This window comes from Conger conger, chromosome 15 (assembly GCF_963514075.1).
Source record: "Conger conger chromosome 15, fConCon1.1, whole genome shotgun sequence".
Lineage (NCBI taxonomy): Eukaryota > Metazoa > Chordata > Actinopteri > Anguilliformes > Congridae > Conger > Conger conger.
The window spans coordinates 21,655,234-21,677,232 of record NC_083774.1 but is presented as its reverse complement, the minus strand read 5'-3'; the positions used below and the strand labels follow the sequence as shown (position 1 = coordinate 21,677,232).

The following is a 21,999-nucleotide window of genomic DNA, read 5'->3' as shown; positions in this document are numbered from 1 at the left end:
GACAGGAATATGGTGTGCAGAGTTAATAACAAAATTGCCAGAGGGGGGCAGACAGCAGGAGGGCACTTATGTATATTACACTGTGTGCTACATCAGCGGCAGGGCTAGCCTACCCTACCATCTGCATGGCCTGTCCAATTCAGGCTCCTCCCATTCCAGCTCTCGTTTCTTCGGATGGTTTGTTTGTGGTGGCTGGTTTGGCTTGTTCACTACCGTTTACCCATCGTAAGTGCATTTTCTGAAGACACTCATTGGGCAAATACCATATGGAACTGCCCACTTGGTTTTGTAAAGTGCAGTGCAACCAAGACCGTAATTTAGATCATGTGACAGACTAGGGAGTATGTTGAAAGGATATGAACTTTCAAAATGTGAAGTGTTTAAAGTGTTCAGACCCCCAACACCTGTACAATTACGTATTCATTATGTATTTTATGTACTACTGTGTTCTTATGCCCTGTATGCTGTTCTCACCAATGCACCTCTGCCACCCTGTGTGGTGAGAGCAGAGCCAGTGATTTTATCCAGCAATATTAAAGGTGTTTGATGATCCAGGAGAGCATCAATCAGATTGAAAGGCACGTTATTAGGAGAATGTGGACTATGCCCAGAGAGAAGGGCAGAGGAGTGAAATGTGACCTGCAGGATTTATGAAGCACGTGTTCGGTCAGAGGATGTTGAGGACACAGCAGAACATTTACAACACTAAGGAGGTACAGACATCTTTTTCCCCTCATCTAAACAGTGTAAATGTAAGGTTAGGAAGATGGTGGGACAATCCCCCATCCATCCATGAAGCCAGAGAAAAGCCACATGTTTCCAGAGTGTCCATTATGTGCTTCATAAATTCTTTATGTGTGTGTGTGTGTGTGTGTGTCTGTGCATCTCTGAGCGCTATTGTAGGTGTGTGTGCATCTGCAAGTACTGTTGCAGGCGTGTGTGTGTGTGTGTGTGTGTGTGTGTGTGTGTGTGTCTGTGCATCTGTGAGTGCTGTTGCAGGCATGTGTGTGTGTCTGTGTGATGTTGCAGGCGTGTGTGTGTGTGTGTGTGTGTGTGTGTCTGTGAGTGATGTTGCAGGCGTGTGTGTGTGTGTGTGTGTGTGTCTGTGCATCTGTGAGTCCTGTTGCAGGCATGTGTGTGTGTGTGTCTGTGCATCTGCGAGTACTGTTGCAGGCGTGTGTGTGTGTCTGCGAGTACTGTTGCAGGTGTGTGTGTGTGTGTCTGCGCGTACTGTTGCAGGCGTGTGTGTGTGTGTCTGTGCATCTGTGAGTCCTGTTGCAGGCGTGTGTGTGTGTGTGTGTGTGTGTGTGTCTGTGCATCTGTGAGTCCTGTTGCAGGCGTGTGTGTGTGTGTGTGTGTGTGTCTGTGAGTGCTGTTGCAGGCGTGGGTGTGTGTGTGTGTGTCTGTGAGTGCTGTTGCAGGCGTGTGTGTGTGTGTGTGTGCGTCTGTGAGTGCTGTTGCAGGCATGTGTCTGTGTGTGTGTGTGTGTGTGTGTGTGTCTGCATCTGCGAGTGCTGTTGCAGGCGTGTGTGTGTGTGTGTGTGTGTCTGTGAGTGCTGTTGCAGGCATGTGTGTGTGTCTGTGAGTGCTGTTGCAGGCATGTGTGTGTGTGTGTGTGTGCGTGTCTGTGAGTGCTGTTGCAGGCGTGTGTGTGTGTGTGTGCAATGGGAGGTGGTGAGCAGAGTGTGGGCACTCAGGTGAAAGCGGCAGGCCGAGAAATAACCTGTGAACTCCAGTTTCTTTTGAGTCACAACAGGTTGGTCTGGAGCGGTGATGACAAACTAACTGGTAAGGATCATTATTGGAGTGTGAGATTGTGCCTTTCTCTGTGCCAAACTAAATTTATAGTCCCAAAACTTTACAGCTATTGCAACATACCTTTGTTATTGCATATATTGGATGGCAAACCTGATCAGTGCAGAGTATAGCAGGATTTGTCAAGCTCACTTTTGTTAATGATGATCATCTGCAACACTTCACTGCTCTAATAGGCTCAAAAGACCACACAACTGCCTTTGTATTTTTTTATCCGCTATTTTGGTTTACTTATTTATCCCGTCTCCAAATACGTCAGCCTGCTTCACTTTGACGCAAAGAACAGAACTATTAGTCCTGTCGTATAGTACGTTTGTTAGTAAAACTGAAATGTCATACTGCCAATGATTTTGTGGAATTAATGGATAAAACTCCTAATAGAACACTAGAGATTGGTGTGTCATGCACTTGTTACCCTGTGTGCAAGATCTCAACAAGCCAAAAGAGGCTTTGAGTATTAACACTTATAAATTGTGATAATGAGAAGCGCAATTAAAGTGCACACAAATAGCGCACTAATGAGAAAGTATGTGGGCTAGAGGACCGATACAAGTGTTTCAGAGGGATCTGAGAAGGGCACTTACACCTCTGTGAACCCTCTGTATCTCACAAGTACAGTCTCGTAGTATGGCCCAAACTATAGATTATACTTAAAGTGCATAAAGGACCCAAACTGATAACATAATGGTACAAAATATCCAGAAATAGCGTGTACAAATGATCGGGTTGAAATCAGTAATCAGTAATATTAAGTGTCTTTCCCATAGGCAGCACTCCTTGCGTGAGAACAGGCAGGGGAATGCACTCTCAGAGGTGTAAGGGAAAAGTACCGTGTTTATTTTACCCAGGTCAGTGAGGTGGCTCCGCACTGGGGATGACTCATTCTCTGCTGCCCAGAGGAATGTCTGCTCCCCACAGCTTTGGGGGAAAGCAGCAAAATGGCCTTCTGCTGTTCAGGCGGCATGAGCCGGATCACAGAACGTGTTAAGAGATATGGCCTCCAGCTGAACCTTGCTCAGGCAGGCGAGTCTGTCAGGTATGCGGACAGAAGAAAGACTGCAGTAATGATCATGGCGCACACAAGCTGGCGAGCACGCAGCAGGGACAGCGGACCCGTTAGCTGAGAAGCAGGCGCTTTGCCTTCTCTGGGCCCCTGTCTGTGCACAGCTGAGGCGGACCGGATCATCAGCTCAGCACTCTCTGCTGCACAAGGCAGTGTGAGGGGAGTGTTGACAGTGTGCGATAGGGCCGGTGTCAACGCCGGCTAGCCCCAGCCATACCCGGAGCAGACTCCTCCCCTTCTCCTGCGTACTATATTAACTCCCCATGGAGTCACAAAGCAGAAACAGCTGTGAATGAGCTGCACGACTAGCCCCAGCTCTGCAAGTCTCCCCCTGCCCGTCTGACCGCCGGACCTTGCCCGCGGTGCAGGCTCAGCACTGACATTCGTCTTTCCGCAGCACCCTTATTACACGGACTATTACATTCCCTGTGACTCCAGAGGTTCATGAAGGATTCCAACCATGGTATGTAACATCATTCTTTTTATGTTTCCTGCTTGAAGGCGGTTATCCTGCAATAGTTTTACGAAATCTCTTTTTGTTGACCATAACAAGTGTACAGAAGTTGATTGTATACTGCTGATGATATTGTCTAAGTCAGTGGTTCTAAAGGTTGTTGAAGGATGTACTTAAGTTCTTGCATATTTTTCCTTAAGCTTGTCAACACTATGCAGGTTTTGACTTTGCTTTGACTTTGAATTTTCCATTATGTACTAAATGGTTAATTTTAGAGGCAAAGTATCCACACTCACCAATTATGAGCCAGAAGATTGACCTTAATTTGATTGATTAATTTATTTTCCCTCTATCTAATCATTTGCAATGTAGCACAATGTGAATAAAAGAATGTCTATTCTTGATGGCATGCACAGCCATTTCTGACATAATGTGATTTAAGTGGGTAATTAATCCCTCAAAACATGAAAAGCATATTTAAGAGCTTGTTAAATTCTGGGATTGCAGTGGTTGTGGTTGGAATGAAACCTGTGTACATAGGGCTTGAGAACCAAGTACTGTAACATCAACATATAAACGTACGTGGCTTGAAACTTCCAACAAATGCATGCCTCTTAGATGGACAAACTAACAAATAATGCCAATTTAACTGTCTGTTCCATCACTGTTATGGTATTCAAAACATACATTTGTACATAAATTCACTGATTAAGACTTCAGTCAAAACCATAAGAACAAAGTATTGCTACAAATGTCAGATTATAGCGACCCACACAGGGTAGTGAGTAACAGACAAAGGTGCACATATTGAACAAAAACAGAACCTTTACTCTGCTCTATAGGGTATAAGCCTGCATAGTATTCAAAGATAAATATATTCATTTTCATTTCACAAACAAAACAAATAAGAAGAAATACAGAAGTCATGGACTGCACACTCCATACAGTCCATACACATTTTAGCACAAAGGCTGTCAAGAAACCTACAGCAAAAGTCAAAATAATGTGGTCCAGTTCTGAGAAAAAGCCAGTGTAAGTGCATAAGGTCAGTCATTCACAAAGATTATAAACCATACACTGTGGAACACTAAAGTTTACCATTTTGTACAGTTCAGTGAATAACAATACCCAAAGAATCCCAAATAACATGAACAGTCAGCACAATTCTGCTTTGTCAATGGCAAATCCTTTGGGTTGGTCTACCAATGATAGCTTGCCAAACAAGATTCTCACTCCAGCCCTTATATAATGCAGACATGAACTTCCACCATGTGACTGACACACATACATTAAGGGCTAATGTAACTATCTAAACAGAAGCCTAGGCTATTCTTAGCTGTAACAGTAATTTTTGAACATTTCCATTGGAGCAGAAAGGAGATATTTTGAAGAACATGTTGGAAAAAAATGGCACGCATAAAACCGACACAACCAATGCAAATCAACTGAAGCCAATTTGTGTGAGAGCAGTACGCCCAACTTCATCTTTGGAGATCAATCCCCTGAGGAACAAGAGCCCATAATTACAAAGGATCATTTCAGCAACCCTTCAAACCTGATACCCCCTCACCACTCAAAATGCGTAATGCATTAAAGAGCTGTATAGGGTACTATGTTTTGATTATTAAAAAATGTCTGCATGTTATCAGATATATCGGATTTGTATGGTCACTAGCCACCCAAGGACCTGCTGTTCATCACCATGGATGGTATCCAACACATAATAAATCCTACTGACCCCATACGAGACATCCCTATTGTTAGTTCAGCACTATTGTTTTTCCCAAGAAAGTACTTGCGTCATCTCAGAAATGCATTTGAGAAGGAAGCACAAGCCCAGGTGCTCTGTTCAAAGCGTGTCTGGTATTTTAGCATCTGCTGACCCGTCAGACTAAAAGGGCCTGTGAGTGCGATGCACCCCCCTCTACAGCCAGTGTGAAGAACGTTAAACTGTAGAATCTCTCCCCACCTTCAAGCGCAAACTGAAGACGCACCTCTTCAAGCAGCACCTCTCCCCATCCCTCCCTACCTCCCTGTGAACCTTAATTGTTGTCCTTGTGATTTACTTTGTGTTTCGGTATTTTTAGTTGGCTAGGTAAGCAGTATTTAGATAGTTAAGTTTGGTCACTTTTGCTTTGTTGTTTGTTCACTTGTTTGTTAAACGGGTAGCAATTGAAATTGTATTTCCCTCTAGGGTCTTTCAGCGCACTTATCCCTGGTTATGGGTATGCACTTTGTTGTACGTCGCTCTGGATAAGAGCGTCTGCCAATAATATAATGTTATGTAATGTTAGAGTAGCCACCTCAAACTCCCTGCTGAATGGTTCTCTCATCCCTCCAATATAGTCACCTCATTTGTCACCTATCTGGACCCCCATCTTAAAGGTGTTGAGCACATAAAATGTGACTGGAGTCCGAGGGCAATTAAGCCGTTATGCAACTGGAGCTTGGCCCTTGCCAGTGAGTGAAGTGAAAAATAACCATACGTTTTAAACATGGCCAGGAGAGAAATATACTACCTCATTTTCAGTCAGTATTTTCCATTTTATTGCAATAACACAATTTGACAAAGCAACCATGTGTTCAGGAATTCAAAACACAGAGATTTAGACCATTCATTACCCTCATTGTTTGTTTTTCAGTCGTAGGTTTTGTACTGACTTCAGCTTTAAATCCAGCAGCAGCTCTTGGCCAGTTCTGTCTGTCTCACACACACACACACACACACACACACACACACACACACACACACACACACACACACACACACACACACACACACACACACACACACACACACACACACACACACACACACACACACACACACACACCTCCTCCAGTGGTTACTAGACAGCACTATGCTGCATTCCCAGGCACATGGGCTCTCACATGGTCTGTCTGCACTGATGCACTGAAAGACCCAGCTGTTGCCTTTGTGCAGAGCTTGTGTATTTTTCATTCATTCGCTGGGGAATGGGTAATGAATTTCACCATTTCCTCATGGTAGCCATAGCATTGCTGTCTGTTGTGGCCAAAAGGCAGCTCAGCACAGATTTTGGTTTCACAGAAGAATATTTTGATCGTTTTCATGAACCCATGATGCAGCAAACCGAAATTATTGAGTTCTCTGCTTTCGGAAATGATATATTTTCCACTCATTCCATAACAGATGGATGCCATTTTCAAATCAAATCACATGGACACTGATTTTTTTAATATATTTTTTAATATAAAATATTATTATGAGGATCACATGTATTAAATTGAATTCAACAAGCCTTTTCCTGATTCCGTCACACTGAATGATTTCAGATCTTTAGACAAAACGCAATAAGATAAATGGAACCTGAGAAATGGAATGGATAAATGGAACCTGATAAAATACAAAACCATTTAATGCATTTAATGGAAGAAAGTGAACGCTCATATCACCCCTGTGAAAAATTGCCCCCTTAAAACTGGTTTCACCACCTTTAGCCACAATAATTGCAACCAAAATCTTCCTATGAATTTATTTCACATCACTGTGGATGAATCTTAGCCCACTCTTCTTTGTAGCTTTAATTCAAAAAAGACTTTGACAAGGCTACTCCAAAGCCAAATCTAAGCCTCTGTGATACCGCCAAACCACAGTGAGAGCCTCTGAATGGAGAAGACACAGAAAGAGCCTCCAAATGGAGTGGCAAAACTTCTCAGGAGTGGCCGGCCTGCCAACATTTTTGTTGAAGGGCGCAGCGACAACTCATGCAGGAAGTCACAGATCCAAAGACCTGCAGGCCTAACCTCAGCTTAGGTCAATGGTTACGACTCCACAATAAGAAAGGGACTGGGAAAAATTGGATTCAAGGGAGTGTTACAAGGCAGAAACCACTGTTAACCAAGACAACCATCAATTGTCAATTCAGATAAAAAAATTAAATAAAAACACCTGGATGATTGATGACTTGCCATGATTGAAGGAACCATGCATTTGGCTCTGAACCAGAGAAGGTCCGGTGATCTGTCTGTGAGCAGAAGCTGAAGCATAATCGGGTCATGCAGCAGGACAAATGATCCAAAACACAAACACAGGTCCACTACTGAATGACTGAAAAGGACAAAATTAAGGTTTTGGAGTGGCTTTCACATTCCTGACTATTTCCTGACCTGAAGCCAATGACAGGACCTGAAATGAGCAGTTCATGCTCAAAAATCTACCAATGATAAAGACACTAACCAGTTCCTGGCAACTGCACACATTACCCTTCTTACTGACCCCTCCATTCTCCATCCATCCGTCCATCCATTATCTTAACCCGCTCATCCTGAACAGGGTCGCAGGGGGACTGGAGCCTATCCCAGCATACATTGGGCGAAAGGCAGGAATACATCCTGGACGGGTCGCCAGTTGATAGCAGGGCACACACACACCATTCACTCACGCACTCATACCTACGGGCAATTTAGACTCTCCAATCAGCCTAACGTGCATGTCTTTGGACTGTGGGAGGAAACCGGAGTACCCAGAGAAAACCCACGCAGACACGGGGAGAACATGCAAACTCCACACAGAGAGGCCCTGTCCGACGGGGATTCAAACCCAGGACCTCCTTGCTGTGAGGTGGCAGTACTAACCACTGCACCATCTGTGCCACCCCCCTCCATTCTCAACAAATAAAATAATAAAAAATAAACAACGTTCAAGGGACACTTTTTTTATATACCCGTCACACTTAAGTTTATTATATTTGTCACCATTATTTACAATTGCTTTTATTTTTTCTGTGTGCGTGCATGTATGTATTGTTGGCAGTCCTTCCAATATGAGGTTTTGGACTAATGCTTTGATGATATGTTTATATCAACGGAAGAAAGGTGTGGATATGCTTCAAATAAAAATAATTTTAAACTTACCGCTATACTTCCATACAAGCCACTCCTACTACTGCGCGATTGACGCAGCTTCTGGGGGAGTACATTAGGTACAGTCGTCAATGGCGATTGCAGGAGACTCACAAGGCAGGGGGAGCGGAGCACAGACCAAGCTAATTACGGGTAGAAAATTTCTGAAATGAGACGAATGCGAAAAGTAAGTAAGGAATTTGATTATGACTACGTCACATAGACCAAATGATTTGCTTTCACAAATTGTAATTAGAGTGGATTGGTTCGCTAGCTAACGTTACATGTAGCTTTAGAATCTGTTTTTGTTCGTTTCAGTGTTTGACGATGACTACTTTCTTTGTGTCGAGTAATTTTCGCAATGACTGCGGTAGTAACGCCAGACGCTTTTGTTTAGTCTCGGCTAGTAAAAATGTATGAATAGCCCGCGAACTAGTTCGCCATATAGCTGTCTCGTTATCATTGGCTAACGTTAATCCAATTCGGGTGGTCTCAATCACCAATCTTATTAACGTTACCGGGCTAGGTGGCGAGAAATCTAGCTGGCTACATTCGCTAACGTTAGCTTGTACATGTAAAAATGCTTACCGGCTTGCGACATTTCGTACCATTGCCGACTTCGTTCTCTGTGAACCCCTGTATAGGATTTTTTGTGAGCTAACTATAGTTAAAACTGGTTAACGTTAGCGCAAACTTCACCTTAGCTAAGTTACTTTGCTGTCTGGCTGGCTGGCTAGCTAGCTAGCTAGCTAAGTTAGCTAAGAACGTCACCTGTCTTACCCGGCCGGCAGTGAGTAGCGTTACCACTAGCTAACTTACTACTAGCAGTTATTTATATATTTGGCACGTCGTTCGCAGAGACGAATATTGGCAAACAGTTTAACTTGGGTAAAATCATAGCAATCTCTGTTGAAACAATCTCACAAAGGCTAGCTACGCGATAACTAAAATGTTTTATTTGAAGCATATGCGCACCTTTCTTCCGTTGATATCAACATCTCATTAAAGCAATAGCAAAGTAATAATAAACGCTCGATTTCCAGCTAAAGATTAATGGGCCTAGGCATTCACGTTGGCTACCGCAAGTGTAATTCTTAGGTAGCTAATAGCATTAGCTACACTGCGTCTTGCTAGTCAAACTTTACCGAAACCTACTATATATAGTCCCTGGTTTTAAGTAGTGGACATCCTGCCCATGTCCTGCAAGATGTACATATGTGTAAAGTTACCACGTCTGTTCTGAAAGTGCAGAATTTCGGTGACAACTCACTAATAAATGACACAGGTTATATGCTTCATTCCTGATCACCTTTCGTTTCCCCTTTTGTTTCAGGTTACCCTAATGTAAAATGGAAGACTGTTTTGATTGCGACTGTGGTGAGCTTGAGCCACCCGATCATTAAAGGGAAGAACAGCGTAATATCAACAGCCACACTCTAAATTATTGATCAAGCATATCCAACTGAAAACGTATATACAGCTCTACTTAGGAAAACATTTTACAGTGATAATTTGGATAGTGAAATGGCACTTCTTTGGACCAGTCATACACCGTGTGTGTCCATATTGCAACAATGATCTCGGAGGCTTTGACATTTCTTTCCTGTTTCAAGCTATTCAGGCAACCTCGACCATCAAGTTACTCCATTTTAGACTTTCAAGCTCAAGGGGAAAATATAAATAAAAATTAAAAGGAAACTGTCAACACAGTCAAACTCAACCTTTGGATCTAGTGAACCATGACAAAATAGCCTGCCTATATATCAGAGCGCTGTCCAAGTATTCCACAGGAAAAAAGGCAGGGTCACTGCAGGCTTCAGTGACTGTTTAGCATACGTACATGCATATTTTTTAAATAAAAAGTCAATTTGTTAAGAATCAAAAGAAAAAAAAAACGCTGTTCATATCTCCTCAACACAGACGTGAAACCACAAACATAAAAACCACTCTGCTAGAGAAAATGGCAGAGAAGTTTGAGAGTCTCATGAATATCCATGGCTTTGATCTGGGCCCCCGTTACATGGACCTGAACCCCCTGGGTTATGGTGGCAATGGTCTGGTCTTCTCTGCCGTGGACATGGACTGTGACAAGAGGGTGGCAGTGAAGAAGATCATCCTCACTGACCCCCAGAGCGTGAAGCATGCCCTGCGTGAGATCAAGATTATACGACGCCTGGATAATGACAATATTGTCAAGGTGTTTGAGACCATGGGCCCCAGTGGCAGGCAGCTGACCGAGGACGTGAGCTCGCTGACAGAGGTCAACTCCGTCTACATCGTTCAAGAGTACATGGAGACGGACCTGCGCAACGTGCTGGAGCGGGGGCCCCTCTCGGAGGGACACGCCCGCCTCTTCATGTACCAACTGCTCCGTGGCCTCAAATACATCCATTCAGCCAATGTCCTGCACAGGGACCTCAAACCAGCCAACCTCTTCGTCAACACCGAGGACCTGGTGTTGAAGATCGGAGACTTTGGCCTGGCTCGCATCATGGACCCACACTACTCCCACAAGGTAAGCTTATATACTGTTGCTTGTGACTCTTTTCCATGTTTGTTTTTGAATGAGTTGAGAAGCATAGAATAATTCTTCCCACAAGCATAATGCTTCACCTTAATGTTAACTGGGGATTAGAATAAAGTGGGCAGTAGGTAAACTGATCTTGGGTGAACAGCTTAGGGCGATAAAAGAATTGTCACGCTAACCTATGATGTGTGCAGTTGTGTAGTGTAGAATGAAATCTGGCTGCAATAGCAAAGATTGATTCTTCGCTTTTTGATGAGAACAGGAACGGCTAAATCCAGAACTTTCCATCCCGAGGAATGAGGATGTAGTTCCTGTTGGAGGAAGGAATAGTTTATATTATGGATGGCAACATCCTGGTACTGTAGTAAACAAGGTGTATTTCAAGACTACTGGTTTGGAGTACTTGTAGAATCTTTTTTGAGGGGGATCATCCTTAAACAAGCTTCAAGTAATTCAGGTTTCTTTGCCAGCTTTTTCCAAGTGGCAAAAAAATAGCCAAGGGTCTTCAAAACTATGTTGTGGTTGTTTATAGCTGCTGTACTAATTCCGCAATCTCGAGGCTTTTTGTCTCCAAAGCTACATTGTATGGCAGCCTGAGGCCACATGTGTCTTGAATTAGTGATCATCCAGTGGGCTGAGAGCCCTTGATCCTCCCACCTCCCAGCGATTTCCACAACAGCTGCAAACTCGGTCAACTGGTTTTCCAAATGGTGTCACCTCCCTTAAGTGTTGAAATGGTAGCTCTGCCTTTCCTGTTAAATGTAATTGCTACAGGTTTGGTCCTTTTCTTTGAAGACCCACTGTCCTGCCAACTAAAAACCGTGAAAGGCATTAAACGGTGTAGCAGCACACACTTTTGATTGTCCCATAAAGGATTTCCAGTAAAGTTGAGATCGCAGTGTGTAGCCTACAGCATGCTATAGGCTGCATATTGCATGCTAATTTTATTAGTCCCACTGTTATTCACGGCAGCAAGTTCTCACTGTTTGGTGGTTGGATATTGAAGGTTCAGAGTGGTTTATCAGATAAAAATCAATACTTGCTGCCGGTGTTGTTTTTGGTAAAATTGAAGAAAAATAATTGTGTTAGCCAAATTAAATAGTTAGCTATATCTGCCATTGATATTTGGCCTACACAAAACTGGAAGAGCCTGACATGGATGATTAACAGATTTGCACAGTTAAATAAATAACAATTAAAAAAAAAAAGCTCCAATAGCTTCAATATGCAAAGTATGATATTTGTGTAAGAATTGTTGAGAAGGCAGATTTAGTAAGTAGGCCTACTTAAAGAAATGGTGCCTGAAACGGAAGGTCTTGTGCAAAAAGGTTGTAACCTTTTGCATGCTTTAGCTGGGAATGTTGCTGCTTTTGTTGACACTAGAGCCATGCTGGAAAATTTCCATGAATCTCACTACGTCCTGATCCAGCAAATTGGAGGAACATCTTCCATGGGAAAATAGACTCCCGTTCACACATGACACCGGCATGGAAAAGTAATGGAACATTTGCAGGTTAAGATGCATACGAAAGGGGCTTAAGCTATCCCTCGGCCTGTCTCTGCAGGCATGACCAGCATTTGGGCCAAGTGTGAGGGCAGTTCCGTAAAGCGGTTGGGTCAGTCGGAGGACCCATCAGTATTCTCCGCTTGCAGTCAGTGTCCTTTAGCCCTCAGGGTGCTATAATGCCCTAACATGCAGGAATGGAGTAGGTGCAGTGAGGGGCCTAGGTGCATTGAGGGGCCCTGAGGGCCTATGGTACCATACAAGAGCAAACGTTAGATTTTTGCCTAGCTGGTACTCCAGTCAGAGTTTGATGCTTTCCACAGCAAGCTGTGCCATTAAATCAAGTGTTGATGGTGGCAGTCTGGACAGCTGAGCGGCATGCTCTTTGAATGGGCTCAGTTTCTAAATAAAGATCGGCCATTCGCTTCTACGCTGCTCACTGGCACACATTCAGGAATTTGCACTTATTATGCTTGAGGGGTCAGCCGAAGCGCAATTGCAAGGTTTACATTAGAATGTGTGCTCATTAGAATCTGGAAACCAGTTCTTTCTGAATGTTTACTTCATGGTGGGGCTCACCTTTGTTTGCTATGGGAAGAAGTATGTGTCTTGAATGGGTTGCCTTCAAGCCAAATTGGGAACAATCCCCCCCCCTTATCAGAAGCAGGTCACTTCAAATGGATTGTCAGAGGCTTTAAAGTTAAGTAAAAGGTTTTATGTATGCATGTTTAGCTGACTTGTCTTGGCAACTGTTTAGTTGCACCAAGGTCTTAAAATGCCCTTGACATGTGAAAGAAGTTCTACAGTTAAAGAGGTTCACATTTATAGCATTTCATTTGTATGATATCGAGTATGAACTTGGAATACTTCAAAAAGAATGCAGCTCCATTTAGATTACCAAAGATTGCCAGTCTGAAGGGTTTGCCTTTCTTTAACTTTGGCTCGATTATATTCAGAAGTGTTCTGGGCTACTTCCTGCTCCCATTCAGATAATTCAGAATGATTTGCCTCTGGTCATAATAGTGGCTGTTAGAGGAAGGAGGAAAATGAGGAAATAACCAGTTTTCTCTGACCATCCCATTTTTTCAGAGAAAGTGCTGTTTTGCAGAGTGCTGTCAACACGTGTTTGCTCAAAGGAAGGAGTGAGTCAACGCCTTAGTCATCAACAGACTGTCACTGACCAGTCAGACAACAGAAGGAGTTCAAAAGGCAGTTCCCTTCAGTAATTGAGGCGGAGGAAAGCTATTTTTGCCATACTCATCCGAGACCTTCTGTGCTTTAGCAAACCTGAACAGAGAGTTCTGTGCGTTCATCAAGCAGCACCTGTCCGAAGATATGCATCTAAAATGACATGGTTAAAATGACAAAGTTAATTGATACACACTCAGTCAGGTGTTTAGCATAAATGCAGACATTCACTGCATTTTTATATGAAACCTCTGTTCAACAAGTGTTATCCTGTAAAAAAATTTTTTAAAGGCCAGGGAAAGTAAAGTACTTCTGCGTAACCTTAATGTTTGCCGTGAGTTTGAGGACAAACATGAAATTACTATGGCTTTTAATAGCACCTGCTGACATTCATGCCTTTTATATTTTAAATGTTATCTAAATTTAGTTGAAGTAATTATATTTATTTATTGCATTTGGCATAAAGTTTAATTCAGGGACACGGGTCTCTACTACTTAATATAATGCTTTTCTTTCACTATTTTAAGGTATCGCAGACATACCTGGATATGTTGCTGACAGTAATAAGTGTATATGTGTCACTGATCGGTCTGGCTGGGGCTGTGGGTCCAGCACGGGATGGATTATCCAGGAGTGGCTGTGGGAGTTGCTGACAGAGGCAGCACGTGTCTGGTTTAGTTTGGCCGCATTGACATGTGGAACACACAGGTCCAGTGCTCGCAGGCCACCACAAGAATTCACCTTGCCGCTCCATCTCATCACCCCTTCCTTATCAGAACAAACATGCCACTGGAGGTCACGTCAGCGACAAAAATAGCCAAACAACCTCACTCACACCTCTTTCTTTCACTCTTTTTAGGGACATTTGTCTGAAGGACTGGTCACAAAGTGGTACAGGTCGCCTCGTCTTTTGCTGTCCCCCAATAACTACACCAAAGCCATCGACATGTGGGCAGCTGGCTGCATCTTTGCAGAAATGCTGAGCGGGAAAACCCTCTTTGCAGGTATGCCGTCACCGAAATAAGTTCACAACGCATATATGCACAAGTAGGGAGAGTTCATTGAGCAAAGGGTTTGCGAGTACTTTCCAAAATAAAAACAAGTGACCCAGACCCAGCAGAAACGCTTCAAATTGGGTCGTCGCCATTAGGCATTGGCCTGTGGAGTTGAGGCTTTAGAAGAGCCAAAGTTAAATATGGAATATGAAATCTGGAAGTGGTGCCATATTTAAAGGTTAGGCTAGATATTAGAATTGAACCTTTAGTATATAAATAAAACGATGCACGTGTCTGGCAAAAAAGAAGTAAAACAAGGAAAGAATCCGCCTGCCACCCATGTTTATCTGCTCAATTTAAATTTAAAGATCCAGCGGCCTGTTTTCAACATTAGTGTGCACCTGCTTGTTTCTCTGGTAAATAGGTGCCCATGAGCTGGAGCAGATGCAGCTCATTCTTGAATCCATCCCCGTCATTCACGAGGAGGACCGGCAGGAGCTGCACAGCGTCATCCCCGTCTTCATCAAGAGCGACATGTCTGAGCCCCAGACCCCTCTCGCCAAGCTGCTGCTGGGGCTCAGCTCTGAAGGTGAGCCTCAGCACGGGGGATCCTCCACTGACCGTTTATGTGGCTAATGGGATTTGCATGTGTTCAGATCACTCGAGATATAGGACATTCGTAATCTTATACCAAGTTATTTGCATCTCTTATCAGCTCTGGATTTTCTGGAAAAAATCTTGACCTTCAGTCCAATGGACCGCCTGACTGCAGAAGAGGCCTTAGCTCACCCCTACATGAGTGACTACTCTTTCCCGTTGGATGAACCCATCTCCAGTCACCCCTTCCACATAGAAGATGAGGTGGATGACATCTTGCTGATGGACCAGAGCCACAGCCACATCTACAACTGGGACAGGTGAGAAATCCCAGCCTGCTCAGCAGGGAGATTATCAGATGCACATTGTAGAGATATCAGCCATGATTTCTTAGTTTCTGAATATATGTCTTTCTCCTGCTGTTGTTTCAGGTATCACGACAGCCAGCTCTCAGATCAAGACTGGCATCTCCTCAGCACCCACGAGACAGACGAGGTCCAGCGTGATCCCCGAGCGGTGCTGGATGAGACCGACGAGGTGGTGGTTCAGGTGGACCCCCGTAAATACCTGGACGGGGACCGAGAGAAATTCCTAGATGATCTAGCCTTTGATTCCCGCTTCTCATCTGAGCTCTCTTGGCAGCATGAAGACCACCATGAGAACAAGTACTGTGACCTGGAATGTGGACATACCTGCAACTATAAGGCCATCTCCTCCTCATACCTGGATAACCTGCCCTGGCACGACAGCGTCAATCACTACTATGAGCCCAAGCTTATCATCGACCTGTCCAACTGGAAGGAGCAGACCAAAGAGAAAGCTGACAAGAAGGGCAAGTCCAAGTGCGAGAAGAACGGACTGGTCAAGGCCCAGATTGCTCTGCAGGAGGCCACCGCCCAGGACACGGCTGAGAAGGCCAAGGCAACGGAGAAGAGCCGGAACTTTGATTTTGACTCCTTCATTGCCAGCACCATCAAGCTCAGCCTGCAGCCGGAGCCCAGTAACGTGGGCCTCCTCAACGAGCTGAACACCTCCGTCTCTCAACCTGAACCCCGGTGCTCCCTGTCCAAGTCGGTCAGCCAGGAGAAGGAGGAGAAGTGCCTGGTGAACCTGGCCCAGCTAGAGGGCCGGGCACCCAACCCCTGGGAGAGCTTTGGCAGCACCAGTGTCTCCGGGGAGGAGCCCTGCCTGATCGATGAGGTGTGCTGGGATGTGAGGAGGGATGAGCAGCTGCAGAAGGAGACTGTCTACACTGGCTACCTGGACAGGCTTTTCAGCAGGAGGGAAGAGGTGCTGGAGCCTGAGTGCCGGGAAGCCAAGGAGAGGGAGGACGGCTTCCTGGCTAGAAATGGAGAGATCATGTTCAGCATGCAGTTTGAGACCCTAGCCCTCCCCAGATTTGACAGCCCCACAGATTCACCCCTCAAGTCCATACAGGGCACATTATCACCCTCACCCTTAAAATGTTCCCCTCAAGTTGCCCATAAAACATACAGCAGCATTTTTAAACATTTGAATTAAATTCCCACTGAAAGTTCTTTTTTTTTTCTCTTTTTTTTTTTTAAAAAGCAGCGGTTATATTTTACTTGAATCATTTCATACTTTTATGGTTACTTTTTTAATGACCTTTTCTATCTGTAACTCAATAAGGAGTTAATTTTCAAAATACCAGATTATGGAAAACTATTATGACAACTGTAAATGAAGTCCATAGGAATTAGCTAATGTATCAGTAATTACAACCCCTGTCATTTTACACATTTTAGAATGGTGTAAAATTACATGCATGTATATTCTGAAATTCAGCATTGTATTTTATAATAGAAGTATGTATAGACAAGCAAGTCTATTTTGACAAACTGGATAATTCAACATGTTATTTTTGTAGTAAGGGAATAGATGTTTTAGTCAGTTATACTGGAGGTCGTATGCACACCCAGCTTGAATTCAAAATGGCATGTTTTTTTTCTACAGTCTACTGTAGACTAAAATAATGGAAGAAGAGTAATGGATAGAAAGATCATGAACTGAAGGAAAGTGTAGGGGGATAAGGCAATGCATGTTGTGAAGCGGTGAACACGCACTAAACAGAGGGACAACACGGTCACTGACAACTCTTAGCTGGTTTTTCCTTTTAGTATAATTTATCCATTAAAAAAAAAAAAAATCCCAAATGACCTCATAGAAAGCTTTTTGTACTGCACCATTTCTATAACAACATGATGCCAATAGCTACCATTAAATGTGGAACTTTGTAAATGTGTACTCTACCTCAAGGTAATATTCAGCTGTAAGCCAGACCCTCTGAGCCACGCTACTGCTTTGCAGACATGTTCACCTTGAATCTGTTCAGTGCGCAGTGGCAATTTACTTTCCTTTTATTTTACATTTGCAATGGCAAAGTGTTACAAATCATCTATTTATTTTTTAGCTGACGTGAGGTATTTATTTTAGAAGTAAATGTAATATCAGTATGACACTTTGGAAACTTTGAGGCATTCTCATTGGCTTCAACTTGACGGTGTGTACGATTACGTTCAGTGGTGGGATGCTCATTATCCACTTTCCAAGTTGAAAAGCTTTCCATTTGTTTCCTGAAGGAAATTACACATTCAAATTTTTAAAATTGTTTTTGGTGCCTTTTCTTTTGGAGATTATGGAGTTTAAAATGCACCCAAGTCTTAATATTCGTTTAAATGTACGAAATGTACCACAGGACACAGAGGAGACATGGAAGGTACAGTAGAGAAGAACATAATGAAGTAGCCTACATTGTAAGTGAGTCAGTTTGTTTAATTGCTTTTGTTACAATTTTTTTCCAAACAAGCATGATTAAATTGGGGTTGTATGTGTAGTATGTAGTTTAAACACTTAAGAAAATTTGTTTTGCATTTTAGGATAAATGCTGGAAGTTAATTTTCTGTATCATTGGTTTCCCCCAGTTTAAAAATAAATAAAATTGCCAGCAAATATGCGGAATGTTGGGTTTCATTTTTTCCTTATGTTTATATCACTCGTGAAAATGCACATTAAATCTACTGTGGGGAAACTCGACAACTGTCTGAGCAAGCCCCAGTATATAAGTGTCAATTGTTACGCTTGGCTTGCGTATGGAAACATGATAGCGTACGTTAGCCAGTTGGGGACTGTAGTTGTCAATTGAATATAGGAACTCCTTTAGCTTGCAATGTCACATAACCAGGTAGCCTCTCGGATCCTTCTTATTTTTTTTGTTCTGAGAGAAGGTTCCCAGTATTGTCTGTGTCTCAGTTTTCATAAAAATGGTTGGAGGACATTTTAAGGTAAAGCTGCAAGATTGTAAGGTTTTCACTGGAAGAAAGATCATTCAAGAACTGTTATGCCATGTGATTGTGGACAGCTGAAAAAAGGGACCATTTTATTTACCAGTTTAATTTCCGCATTTAATTTATTGGCGAAGAAGGGTCATATTTATAATGAATGGACACGCATCACACGTCTGCAATATTATTTTAAAGGCCAAATACATTTTGATGAAGGACCAATTAAAAATTATATTTCTTGTGAAACCCTTCCAAGGAAATGCAATTTTTTATTCTAGATATGACAGACTAATATTAATAATATACCACAGACTAATACTTAATGTGACAAGATCAATGCACTTTAATAACATGTAATATTGCGTTAGGCAAGGAGGCCAATTTTCACCTGCAGACCTTAGGCTATATGTCTTTGGATTGTGAGAGGAAACCACAAACATGGAGAGAACATACAAACATGCACTGAGAGGATCTGGGCTGGCCAGGATTGACCCCAGAGCCTCCTTCCTGCAAGGCATCACTGCTAACTATATACAGTGGCTTCAGAAAGTATTCAGACCGTTTCACTTTTTGCACACTTTGTTGTAGATTTAATTTTAAATGGATAAAATAGCCATTTTTGCCCATCAATCTACACTCAGTAAACCATAACGACAAAGTTAAAACATGTTCTTAGAAATGTTTGCACATTTATTAGAAATAAAAAACAGATCTCTCATTTACATAAATATTATTCATAGAAACTAGTGGTGAGCAATAACCAACCACACAGACAGGACAGGAGGATGGTTTAAAGGAAAATTTAAAGTGTTGCCTGCCTCAGTTTTGTTCCTTCCCCCAAGCATTTGAGTCTGAATCTCAATATAAGGTGTCATTTGAACAATAATCTCAAAATCGCCACACTAACACTGAGAAGATGTAATGTTTCCACACATTTGCAAATGGGTAAATTTAAAACCGTAGCACTGTCACCATGTCCCAGGGCAGTACCTGTCAACACTCGGTAGCAGGTGGACTGTGGGGGTAAAAGTACTGGGAAGCAGAAAGTTCTGGAAAAACTCATTCAAGTCCTAATAAGGAAGGAAAAATGTAACAGCAATTGCACACCATAATATAATTTAAGAATGGAAAGCTCTGCACAGCCCATCAGTTTTAAAGAGGCCGGTACTTTGCTGTAATCCTCCCCAGGACATTGACCACATCGGTGTCCCATGTCCTCCCGGTTTGGGAGTATCCCAGCAGTATTTGATTTCCACCTGCTGCAGGGTGATCTGTAATTCAGCCTAGTCCAGAGCACTCTTGGCTTGGGCCCAGTGCTTCTGTGCTTGGGCTCTTGGTCTGCCATAATGAGTTCCTTCCCAGAATTTTGAGGGGTTATCTAAATGTGTTTTTTGCAGTATTATTCTTCCTTAGCTTGCTTTGTGTGCTTCTCTTCTGACTGATGGCAGGAAGGAAAATATAAATCTTGTCTGGAGCTAAGCTAAGAGAAGCATTTTCAATATGTTGCTTCAGCACATTTTTTCCATTTAACTGAGGGGGGGGGGGGCTGTTTGATTGAGTGACTGGGAATTGCCACACAAGCTGGCCCAGTTGCTGAGAGATGGCCGTCAGCCCATGAAGAACCTAATCGTGTTTCTCAGGAGTCAGCGCTCAGCATCATGGCGATCTGCGGTCAGCTGTCAAAACACAGAGTACTCTGCTCTTGTTGACGGACACTAACCACTTCTACCGTGTCTGTTCCACCACCTGAGTGCATTCATTCACAACTGCAATGACCCCTTTCGTCAGTCACTCTGGAACTCCAAGACCTGATCAAGTTAAAAACAGCAGTGTCAACAACAAAGAAGCAAGGGAAAGGGCTTTGAAACTGATCGACCAGTGGGGTAGGAGCTTAACAGACAGTTTAATTTAAGGTCACAGAAATGACTCTTCTTATAACAATAATTCATTATATTATATTACATTACATTACAGGAATTTAGCAGACGCTCTTATCCAGAGCAACGTACAACGAAGTAATTCAATAATGTAAGGAGGGTTTGTTCATTAAAACAAGGTTTCTTGCTAAAGGGGAACGTCAGCTTACATATCTCCAAAATGACTCAACAACAAAGATCAATGTAAAGGAGTAAACACAAACCCAGCCAGCGCCTGTGGCACCCACACATGCCCAAACACCCCCACCACCATGTTTCACAAATGAGGCGGGGTGCTGATGAGCAGTTGGTTAACATAATAAGGGAACACAGTACACGTAGAACGCTTTTCTTTAGTTCTATAATATATTATAAACCCAAACCTTGCTATCGCATACTATATTCCCTGCATTTTCAAGAGATCAAAATGAGGCGCGCTGGATTAGGCGAAGGGGCACAAACAGGAAATTATGTGGCAAGTGGATACAGTGTTTATGAGGAAGAAAACGAACATTTACAAGAGGGTTTAAGAGCCAAAGTCAGTGCTTTGAAACATCTTTCAATTGATATTGGAACTGAAGTTAAGTACCAAAATAAAGTGTTGCAAGATATGGACACAGATTTTGAGTCTTCTGGTGGTCTTTTGGGGGCTACTATGGGTAGACTGAAGCTTCTGGCCAGGGGCAGTCAAACCCGGATCTTCTGCTACGTGTTTCTGTTTGCACTTTTTGTCTTCTTCGTCCTCTATTGGGTGATCAAACTTAGGTGATACCGATCTCTCCAATTTGTGCCATGCTTTTCTGGACCGTGTACTCAGGATGTACTTTTTATAATGAATGTGAATCTGTAACGTCATCCCACATTTCTTTAATTGAAGTATAATGAATAGTTAACGTCCATTCAATTGTAGTTTTTGCTTATTGACTCTCAAACCACTTTGATCGATGTGAATTGGACTAATAAGTATAGAGAAAATGACAAACAACTGCACAACATCCCTGTGTTTGGAAGACCAAGTCTGCCCAGTTCGTAGTCTCTGGTTGCAACATGTTCCCCACCATAATGTCATAGTAGGGCACTATTATCACTGTTTACTGAAATGGATCGTGTACATGACTCGTACCAAGTATTTATGAAAACTTAAGGTATGTGTACTTTATATATATATATATACACACACACACAAAACCAAAGCCAAAGCTGATCTGGAAGTATTTCCTTTTATTTTTAGTCATTAAAGTTGCACTGTTCGGAACATGGTGAGCTAACTTGGTGTTCGGAACACGGTGAGTTTATGTTTCCCGCACAAAGTATTGATACTGTTTGAATATGGATTTACTCCACTGGAAAGCTACATTGTTTTTTTTTATCCATATATAGGCCAAACTATTTTTGGAAAGGTGTAAGGGAAAACATCATAGACCATTTCATATAGGGAAGAAACATTTTGGGATTAACTAATATTACTTTTAACTGCTGACATTTGGGTCAATGTACAATTTTTGAAGCGGTCTTAAACTGTACAATTCTTGTCTCGTTTTCCCCAAAATGACACTTACCTTACCACTTACCTTTCATCCAAGGATATGATATTTTTCTTCAGCAGGGGTGTTTAACTGAATATTTATATGTCCAGTAAACTAAATGGAGCTGTTCATATTACTCTGGGTTTCAAATAGCCATCCAATTTAAAGAATGGGCGGCCTGTACCCAGTGGTTAAGGTAAATGACTGAGACACACAAGGTCGGTGGTT

General features: G+C 42.7%; 2 protein-coding genes across 3 annotated transcripts; both read left to right on the top strand.

Moving 5' to 3' along the window:
* Window positions 1-3,176: 3,176 nt before the first annotated feature.
* Window positions 3,177-18,001, top strand: LOC133111296 (mitogen-activated protein kinase 6-like). 2 transcript variants are annotated; one of them, XM_061221502.1, is made up of 6 exons: window positions 3,177-3,341; window positions 9,550-10,731; window positions 14,295-14,439; window positions 14,855-15,019; window positions 15,146-15,347; window positions 15,459-18,001. In XM_061221502.1, exons 2-6 carry the CDS (start codon window positions 10,177-10,179, stop codon window positions 16,546-16,548), a joined length of 2,157 nt encoding a protein of 718 aa, XP_061077486.1. In that variant the 5' UTR covers window positions 3,177-3,341; window positions 9,550-10,176; the 3' UTR covers window positions 16,549-18,001. The 2 variants fall into 2 exon arrangements, with proteins under 2 accessions (XP_061077486.1, XP_061077484.1); XM_061221500.1 differs by lacking the exon at window positions 3,177-3,341 and adding an exon at window positions 8,266-8,403.
* A 2,642-nt stretch (window positions 18,002-20,643) lies between these two features.
* Window positions 20,644-21,060, top strand: LOC133112107 (BET1 homolog). Its single transcript, XM_061222805.1, has one exon. The coding sequence runs from the start codon at window positions 20,673-20,675 to the stop codon at window positions 21,012-21,014; it is 342 nt and encodes a 113-aa protein (XP_061078789.1). The 5' UTR covers window positions 20,644-20,672; the 3' UTR covers window positions 21,015-21,060.
* Window positions 21,061-21,999: the final 939 nt, after the last annotated feature.